This window comes from Nanorana parkeri, unplaced genomic scaffold (genome assembly GCF_000935625.1).
Source record: "Nanorana parkeri isolate BGI_ZX_2015 unplaced genomic scaffold, ASM93562v1 scaffold411, whole genome shotgun sequence".
In the NCBI taxonomy this organism is placed as follows: Eukaryota; Metazoa; Chordata; class Amphibia; order Anura; family Dicroglossidae; genus Nanorana; species Nanorana parkeri.
The window spans coordinates 64,728-74,056 of record NW_017306679.1 but is presented as its reverse complement, the minus strand read 5'-3'; the positions used below and the strand labels follow the sequence as shown (position 1 = coordinate 74,056).

At 39.7% G+C, this 9,329-nt stretch overlaps 1 protein-coding gene across 2 annotated transcripts in view; it reads right to left on the bottom strand.

Annotated features, from left to right (window-relative positions):
• Positions 1-9,329, bottom strand: part of NT5DC3 (5'-nucleotidase domain containing 3) — a 41,401-nt gene that overhangs the window by 2,746 nt on the left and 29,326 nt on the right. For both annotated transcript variants that reach the window (XM_018559674.1, XM_018559673.1), the window contains 4 exons: positions 9,098-9,199; positions 8,073-8,154; positions 5,962-6,048; positions 975-1,115 (listed from right to left, as the gene is read on the bottom strand). In XM_018559674.1, coding sequence (XP_018415176.1) covers positions 975-1,115; positions 5,962-6,048; positions 8,073-8,154; positions 9,098-9,199 — 412 coding nt within the window. The remainder of the gene's footprint in view (positions 1-974; positions 1,116-5,961; positions 6,049-8,072; positions 8,155-9,097; positions 9,200-9,329) is intronic.

Here is a 9,329-nt window from a genome sequence, read left to right as displayed (position 1 = left end):
AATTAAAAAATGGCTTGGCCAGCTGATTTGAAAAATGTTCCGGAGGGCTTGGCAGCGAAAGGGTTAATAATCTACAGCTAGAAAAACCCAGCCATGACTACTTAACCAGATATGCATTTTAGGGTAGCTGTTTACATTTCAGAAAATTTTACTTCAGTGCAAAAATTTGGAGGGAGAAATGAATCTATTAATAGGAGAAAACTAGCTAAAAGTTGAACACACTCATAGGTCTCAGCATAAGCTAACCTCATACCTAAAAAACAAAACTAACCAAGATCTTTGCATTGATTAATTTTTATTTTCATAAACAGAATAATGATCTTTATGTAAATTTTGACTCAGAACTACAGTATTCTATTCGGCGCCAAAAAAAAAAGGACCCATCTTCAGAGAAAACATGTCTTACAACTTTATTGAGAATGTGAACCTAATAAAAAAAAAAAACTTTGCTGAGAGGCAAGAATGTGGCTTTAGTGCAAAGGTTTTAAAGATGTCTACTGATCTAGGTCATCTACCGTGGTTATATCGGAAGATTTAGAGAACAATACATCAGCAAAGTGATGTACAAAAAGTTCTAGAATAGCAGGGCATTATTAGAGATGTCCAAAGTCCTCAAATATGTTTCAGTTCTAACTAAAAGCACAACTGCCTACACCTTGAAAAACATCTTAAATTCAAAAAGGAAAAAAAAAAACAAAAAAAAACACTGTGCATCAGCTGGACATGTAGCCCAGGCATAGAAGCCCAGCTAGACCTTTCATACTAAAACTTCCACTACCATGGTATCTGCTTCTTCCAGATAATTTGTGTGATGCAGCAAACCATTCCTTTTGAATTCTTAAAACATTTGCTGCTTTCCAAGTCTTGACAAGTGTTCGCTCCTTCCTTCAGCAGTTTTTAGAAATAGTCTCCTGATGGTACAAGTCATTGTTAATAAAAGCACTTTTAACGCCATACTGAATTATTGAATATACCTGCATACGTTCAAGTAACCCAGTTAAGCCCTCAAGCCAGGCCATCGTCTGAATATACTCTGTTGAATTCATAATTGTGAGCTCTGATTTCAGTTCTGGAATAATAGCGCCTGTCCTCCACCCATGCTTCAATGTCAAATCCTGTTCAGACAAAAACAAGAATAAAGTACTGTTCAGATTCAAGTTAAACTGATAATTTTATTGCATATTGCCTATTGTGCCCGGTCTCAAGACAGAATTTGAAACCGCAAAATATTTTGTATCGATAAATGAAAGTACAATGCACATACACAAAAGTTAAAAATGTTACAATAAGTCTAAAAGAGTATAGTAAAGAAAATAGAAGGCCAAAATGAAAACCTGGTGGTCCTGCTAGTCAAAGGGTCTTTTGCTTGCAAAGTTGTAATGCTAAACACCCTGCAGTTATCACTGCCAATCTGTGGTGAATTTACTTCAATGCTTAGGGTCATTGTTCTGCTGCATCACCCAACTTCTTCTATGCTTCAGCTAGCAGGCAGCCACCCTGACATTATCCTGTAGGATATTGTGGTAAACTTAGGAATTAATTTTCCCCTCAAAGATGGGAAGTGGTCCAGGCCCTGAGGCAGCAAAGTCCAAATCATGATGTTCCCTCCATATACTTTACCGTATAGATGATGTTTTAAAGTATGTAGGCTGTGCCCTATTTGCGCCAATCATAGTGCTGAGTATTCTTCCCGAACAAGTCAACTTTTGTTTCATCAGTCCACAAAAGATTTTCCCAGTAGCATTGCGATGTGCCAAGGTGCTCTTTGGCAAACGTCGGGTGCACAGCAATGTTATTTTTGGAGTGCAGTGGCTTCCTCCATGGTGTTCTGCCATGGACACCCTGCCTGTTCAAAGACTTGCATATAGCGGACTCATGAGCAGAGATGTTTGCCAGTTCCAGTGATGTCTTCAAGCCTTTAGCCATTATTCATGGGTTCTTTACCTCAGAGGATTCTGCGTTGTGCCTTGGGAGTCATCTTGGTTCTAGTAAGAGTAGCCACAGTGCTAAACTGTATTTATAGACAATTTTAATGTAGACTGATGGATGCCTAACACTTTGAGATTACTTTGTATCCCTTTTCAGCATTATGCAGATCAACTACTCTTGATCATATGTCTTCAGAGATCGTATGTCTTCAGAGAGCTCCTTTTTGCAAGGCATGGTTCACATCAGATCACATCAGTGGATGCTTCTTACGAACAGCAGTCTTAAAATGTTAGAGTGTCTTGAGCAGCTATACACCACACCTCCAAACGTTTCATTAATTTTCAGTAGCTTGCACACCTGGAGTCCACTTAGTCTATAAGTTCACTTACTTTTCCCTCCAGCAATGTGAATGTTTAATTAGCGTGTTCAATAAAGACATGAGAAAGTAGAAATGTTTGTGTTATCAGCTTAAGCACATTTTTTAAATGCAAAATGACTGCAGAAAACAAGTTTATTCCAAGGGGTTCACATTCTTTTTATTGCCACTATATGTTTACTTAATATTTACTTGAAAGCAATATTTGAGCTAACTTGAAGTACCTGCTTAGTGGGAATCAGCTTGCTGTAATCACGTTACCAATCCCAGAAAAGCAGTGAGCCAGACAATTCTGGGGACATTCTCTATACAAACAGTTAACAAAATACTTTCATAGTTACAAGGGGACATTTGGTTATTTGTTTTTTTGGCAGTTAAAGAACATCAGACTGCTGTAGACCAAAAAAAATGGTTTTATTTGTTCCTCTTTTTAAAATCTAACAGTTTCCCAAAAGAAAGACTTTTTAACCATATCAATAAATGTAATTGCATCCTCCACCTCTCCCTGTTTTCCATTCTGCTTTTTTTTAAATGTATTTTTAACACCTGCAGCAGGGATATACTCACCTAAGTGCGCTGACCAGGTCCCTTGCAGGTGCCAGTTCAAGGTGTAAGGGACAAGTAATCCAGTGACGCACATGTGCCAGCACCGACTGGTCACCTCTTGTTGACAATATCCTGTTCTGGATAAGAGGGATGGAAGAATGATGTCCTGGGTTTAGAAAAAAGGCAGACTTCACCTTAGGTAAGAAGGAAGTTCTAGGTTGCAACACCACCCTGTCCCTTTGCAAAACTAGAAAGAGTTTTGTTACAGGATAGTGCTGCAGAGGTGATGGCAAGAAGGAATACCACCTTGTGGGTAGGAGTAGAGAGAAATGTCTCTAAGGAGGTTCAAATGGAGCAGAGAAACTCAGATTCAGATCCCAGTGTGAAAAAATACAGGAGGGGCTACATGAGATCATAGATCAGCATTTACTGATCCTATGGAGCCACCAGATCTGTCTCCACTTGTACCGGGAGATAAACATGTCTAGTTTGTTGTTGAACCTGGGAGCCAGTAGGTCCCCATCCAGCACCTCCCACCTGAGATGCAGTTCCTGGAACACCTCTGGGTGTAGGGATAATTTTCCTGGGTTCAGGTGCTGCCAGCTGAGGAAGTATGAGCCAATTGTCCACACCTGGAATGTACACAGTAAACAAGGCTGGAAAATATATTTTGCCCAGGACAGGTGATTCTCTTACTGTGGCGATACATCTGGTTCCTCCCTTATGTCCGATGTATGCCATTGCCTTATCCGGATCCAATGACCCTCCAGCAGCATGGTCCAACACTGCAGAGATAGCCAGCTAACCTTAAGTTCCAGGAAGAAAACTCCTTTGATGAGAAAATCCCCTGCACTGACAAAGTGCACAAAAACGGAGGATTTTGCATGTTATAATAGCAACATCTAGAAGTGTTATCTATGCCTGGACAGTGAACGAAAATAAAATCTAACAGATTCCTCCATCCACACTAAACAGCTGAATGCATGAATCTTCCACTGGGCTACTGTACTTTAACAAAAGACGGGTATGCCACTGTCAGGATACCTGAGCCGAGGCTGCAGCTGATTGGGCAGAAGGCCGCCGCACTCACTGAACGAATTCAGTCTGTCTCATCAAAAAACAGCCTAAATTCACTCAGTGTATAGCCAGTTTAAGTCAGTATTATAGAAAAGCTAAAATGTGTATTTAGCAGTTTGCCTGCATTTTCACTTTAAAATATACTGAGGGGAATTTATCAAAAGTAGATAGAATCTGGAGCAGTTGCCAATGGCAACCAATCTGCTTCTGTCTGCACCAGTTTTGATAAATTCCCCTCACGGTATCTTTGTTGCAAATATATGTATGTATAGATATATTCCATCTATTTATACTACTATTTAAATTAAACAGATCACATTTACATTGTTTTCAAGAAGTGGGGAAAAAAGAAAAAAGAAAAGGGGACGGAAGAAGACTACTAAATTTTTAGTCTTGATCATTTCAGACTTTTTAATCAGTTTAGGCCGTCAGTTCTTGTATTGTTAATTCTAAAAGATAATAACTGAACATTCAGATCCAGAATCTGACTACAATTACAGTAACTCCACATGTCTTTGTCGATATCAATGTGGAGAACTTTTCCACTGTTCTTCGCGATATTACATAAACCTGGGTTGGCAACCAGTCGATGGCAGCCATCGTGTAGATTGTGACCCCACCATCCTAGCCGCCTCTAAGACAGCCCAGATACCGCCCTCTCTTTCTTCAGCTGCTTAGTCCCACCACCCAGCTCTGTTTAAGCAAAGAATTCCTACAGCGCTGCCTTGTGCAGTACCTATAGTGGCTGCTAGATGGAAGCGACTTGGGCGCAGGGGATCCATCCATGCTCGATTTAAGAATGTTGTGTACCCGACATGATAAAAAGTAGCGGTCACCATTTATCGAAATGATCCTTTAACAGAGTTCACTTTCCTTCCTCTCTGCGCTTCCACTAGATGGACATCACAAATGGCCAGTCAGATACAGCTGCTGTGTGTGCACACAGCCTCAGTACAAAAATAAAAAAGCAACATGGCATAATAACTGCTAGTGACAAGAACACTGCCTTCTCTGGGCCTAAAGACTCAAAAAAAGGAACATCCAGACATACTGGCCTATCCGAACTGTACCATAAGCGGGTTGTCACGGTCAACTGCAGGACCATTGCAGAGAGAATATCAGTATACTTAATGAACTGGAAAAACCTGCACTTCTTGGCTTACTGGGGAAACTTCAACAAATTTAGGGCGAATTCGCAAAGAGACCTCCAGTATACTTAATGTGGGAAAACCTGCACTTATTGGCTGACTGGAGAGATTCCAGGATTTCAGTATCCAGCCTGAATCAACCATTGCTGTCGGCAGTAGAAAAATCTTCCAAAGGAACAGAAAACTTTAGACTTGAAGAAAATACACCCACTCAGCCAAGTACCCTTGAGCAGGTGTGAAATGAGAGGGGTATAGCCTTAAAGTGGTAAACCTTCAGTTTTCCTAGGGTCCAATTCTCCTGTGGGTGGCAGTATCATCCTGGGTTGTTTATCATCATCAAGCTGTGTCCCTCAATGAGCGATTATAAAAAAAAAAATATATTTTGTTGAAAAACAAATGTTGAGTTTACATGAACTGTAATTTTTTATCCCATTCAAGTTTAGCACAGGGCTTCTGCTGCTTTAGGAAAACAGAATGGTGCAGGTAAGAGCAAGTTTTACAAAAGGAAATACCCAAAAGATTACAATTCATAAAATTATGTGAGAAGACCTATTTCCACAACATCCAGAAACAAACTGTAAGGAAATTTCCATCCATCATTTTGTGCACAAAACCTAGTGGAATACTGTAACCAGAGAGATGTGTGTGCATTTTACGTCTCCAGGATTGTTACACCTATTTATCCAGGAGTAGGTAAACCCACCACACATCAGTTATCTAAAATGTAATGTTAGATTGTAAGCTCTCACGGGCAGGGCCCGCCTAACCATCTTGTTTTGAATTGTATTGTAACTGTAACTATAACTTCCTTATATTGTAAAGCGCTGAGCAAACTGTTGGGCGCTATATAAATCCCTAATTAGATAAATCAATAAAAAGACTTACCGCCAAGTCACTGTATATATGATCACCAAAGTATAAAACTTTTGATCCTCGCCAGCCAGTAAGCTTGAGAAATTCAAATAAATTTCCCTGAAAAAAAGAAGGTATGGAATGTAACATAGGCACTGTAGTATGATCCACATATAATTAAAGCAAATAATAATAAAAAGGACAAGCAACAATTAAAAAGGTAATGTGCATCTAAAGCCAAAACTTTTTTTTTTTTTGCTGTGGATAAGGAAGGGTTTAAGCTCCTGTCAAGTTCTGTGTGTCTCTGCTCTAGCTAGAGAGATGCCCTCTCTGTATTTGTCCAAGTGACCGCTGACACTGAAAATAGAAGTGACTGGCAATCTAATATTTCGAGTTGTCACATGACGAGGAATGAAGGGGAAATATTACAAAAACGGACACTTGTGCTAGTGACAACTGAACTGATCGTATTCTTCCTTGAAAAGAGGCATTTAAGGTGGAATTTAGTTACAGTGTATAAATACATAAATGGTTCATACTGTGAACTTGGCGCAAGGTTGTTGCTAACTTTTGGCCCGTTACATGTACGATTGAAAGGTTTTGTTAGAACTCTTTTACAAAAGCAAACATTTTGTGAGCTGACAACTTCCTGTACTCTCTGCCTGTGCACAAGGGGTTATGGAGGTGAGAAGTCTGTGTTCTTTGTAATCCATCAGAAAGGAAAGTAGGCAGGGCTGACACCACATGGCAAGAATCTTAGGGTATTTATGGCACATCTTTCAGTCCTTGCAATGTGTTTAAAGGGATAAAACCTGGGGGGAAACTGCATGTACTGCAGATGTGCAATGTTAAACACAAAGCAATGTATTCTTTACTTTAACTAAAACGTCAAAGCAACATTTCATGCATTCCTATTCCACCGCAGCAGTGCATACCTTATAGTAAGAGCTGCCCACCCTCAGCCACATTACAGTTTGCCTTTAATACAGAATGTACTACTTCAAGCCCATTTCCACCTTTGCAGAGATATGAATAAAAAAAAATAAATAAAAAAAAAAAACAACCACAACCAATTGCCAGCAATGTACACCAAGTCAACACAAAGCAGGCATATGCAGTTCCTGTATATGAACACAAAGTTACTTTTTTGTTCGCTCTAGGCTTAATTTCCTCATGGCTCCTTTTGAAATGGCTGCTTCTGTGCTCTTCAAGCAGTCTGTGTAAATTACAGGCTGCAGTACACAGTGAGAACTACAATGTACGGCATAGAAAACTAAATTTCCCAAAATGCTATGCTTCCCTTGAGCACAAGCTTCTCTGTACAAACTGAGCTCTCTTTCTGAGCTCTCCCTCCCATTCATTAATATTCATAGTGGCAACACCCTCTGAACAGTGCAGAATGACCTGGAAAGGCAAAGCTGCTGTGCAGTGATCTTGATACGATGCCTCTCAGGGAGGGGGGGGGGGGGCACCCGCTTACACCTTTTGTACGACCTGCCCATCTTGGACAGGCAGATCGTACTTGTGATCATCGGAAGCCCGGCCCCTGAGGGGGGGGGGGGGGGGGTCAGCCGCTTTACAGCCTGTAGAAGACAAGCTGACCAGTGTCAGACTTAGTTTCCAGTGGAGGGGATTTTTAATTTGTAGGACTCGGCGCCTACTAAAAAGTCGATACAAAAATAAAATAAAAGTCAACAATGAGTCATGAAAATGTACACACATACATCACTGCACTGCTCCTCTACAGTACCATTATATATGCTAATCACTTAAAACGGGTGGAAAATTGGCTTTCAGATAAAGTTGCTACTATAGATATAGGTCTATACTCCAATCTCCAATACTATTCTATCAACATGTGCTGAAGAGATTTGCTAAATTCTGCAATGAGTCGGAATCGGTTGCTGGAAAATGCAAAAAAATGTTTATTTTAAATCAGCGCACACCTATGCAGTGCATTGCTATGAACTAAACTCTTAGAACAAATTGCCTTGTTCTTGCATTGGGACTGCGTTGGACAAGGCAGCCAAACTCTGCTGGTGTAAACAAGTCCTAAAGCTCGACCCTGGTTATTAGTATTGTGTGGAAAAATGCTTTATAAAAAGATAAAAAGTAAAAGCTCTGCAGTATACAGATTAACAAACCTGTTTATAGATTTTGCCCTTTTCAAGCTGATGAATTTTATCCCATAGTAAAACCCCTCGGTCAGTAACTTTACGGAATGGTCTGAAAGGAGAAAAAAAAACAAAAAAATAAAATAAATAGGATAGGAAGGAAATTATACCAAACAGCTAAAAAGATGAATGCCTCCTAAGAGAACACTGAAGCAAGAGCAGCAAGAAATGAGTACATGATGCTTTTCCAGTATTGCTACACACTAAACACTATAGTTGAATGGAAGGAGCACAGGGATCAAGCGGTTCCTGTTAGACCAAATCTGTCAACCCAATAAAATGCACAGCTAATCTATAGGTTGACTTTAAACCCATCCCTCACATGGACCCTAAAACTTTACCTAACTCATAAGATTATTCCATAACACTTCACCTACTCTTAAAGCTCTAATCCTTAACCTAAAATCACAAATCTAAACCTAAACCCTCAAAACCTGACCCAACTCCTGATTACCCTGACCCAGCACTTAAAATTAACCATAAAAGTTAATTAAAAACACTAAACCTTGAGCTAACCCCTAACCACTTGCACTCAACTCCCCGAACTCTTGATGTCAAAAGCTCTCCTGTATGCCAATATCTACTGGCAGATAACTCCACACTGAAAATAAACGCTTTGATGAATTGTAATGGTAAGCATGCAGTAACTAGAACTAAACAACCATCATACAATAAAGTTGAGAGGTTTCTCTATATTATTAAACAAATACATAGTGCAGTGGAACCTGTCACAACTCTGTTGCCATGATAGAAAAGTCTAAAACTAGCCACTCACAGAAAGATATTATGGATTGAAAAACCTTCAATGACTGATAAAGAGCGCCTGCTGGCTCACAGAAGGATGGGAGCGAGATAGAAAAAGGCCAGATTTAGATAAGTTTGAAATATTGCTTACATATTAGGTTATTTATTACTATCCTTAGTTTCTGCAAGATAGATGCTTGAGACAAAATATAATGATCTTTGATTACCATAAATGGCTCAGTAATATTTACCTCCTCTTGTCATTGAAAAAATTTGGTTTGTCAGCTTGAACTATAACAACATCAAAAAGATCTCTCCAATCTTTTCCAACAATGAACTGCATTCCTTTGTCCCTGTAAGAAAAACATGCAAATTCCTATTCAAAACCATGGTACGTAATTATAAATAGTTTTGACCAAACCACCCACCCAAACCTGCATCACAGAAGAAGGGCAGTGACCCAGCCCCCCCCCCCCCCCCCAC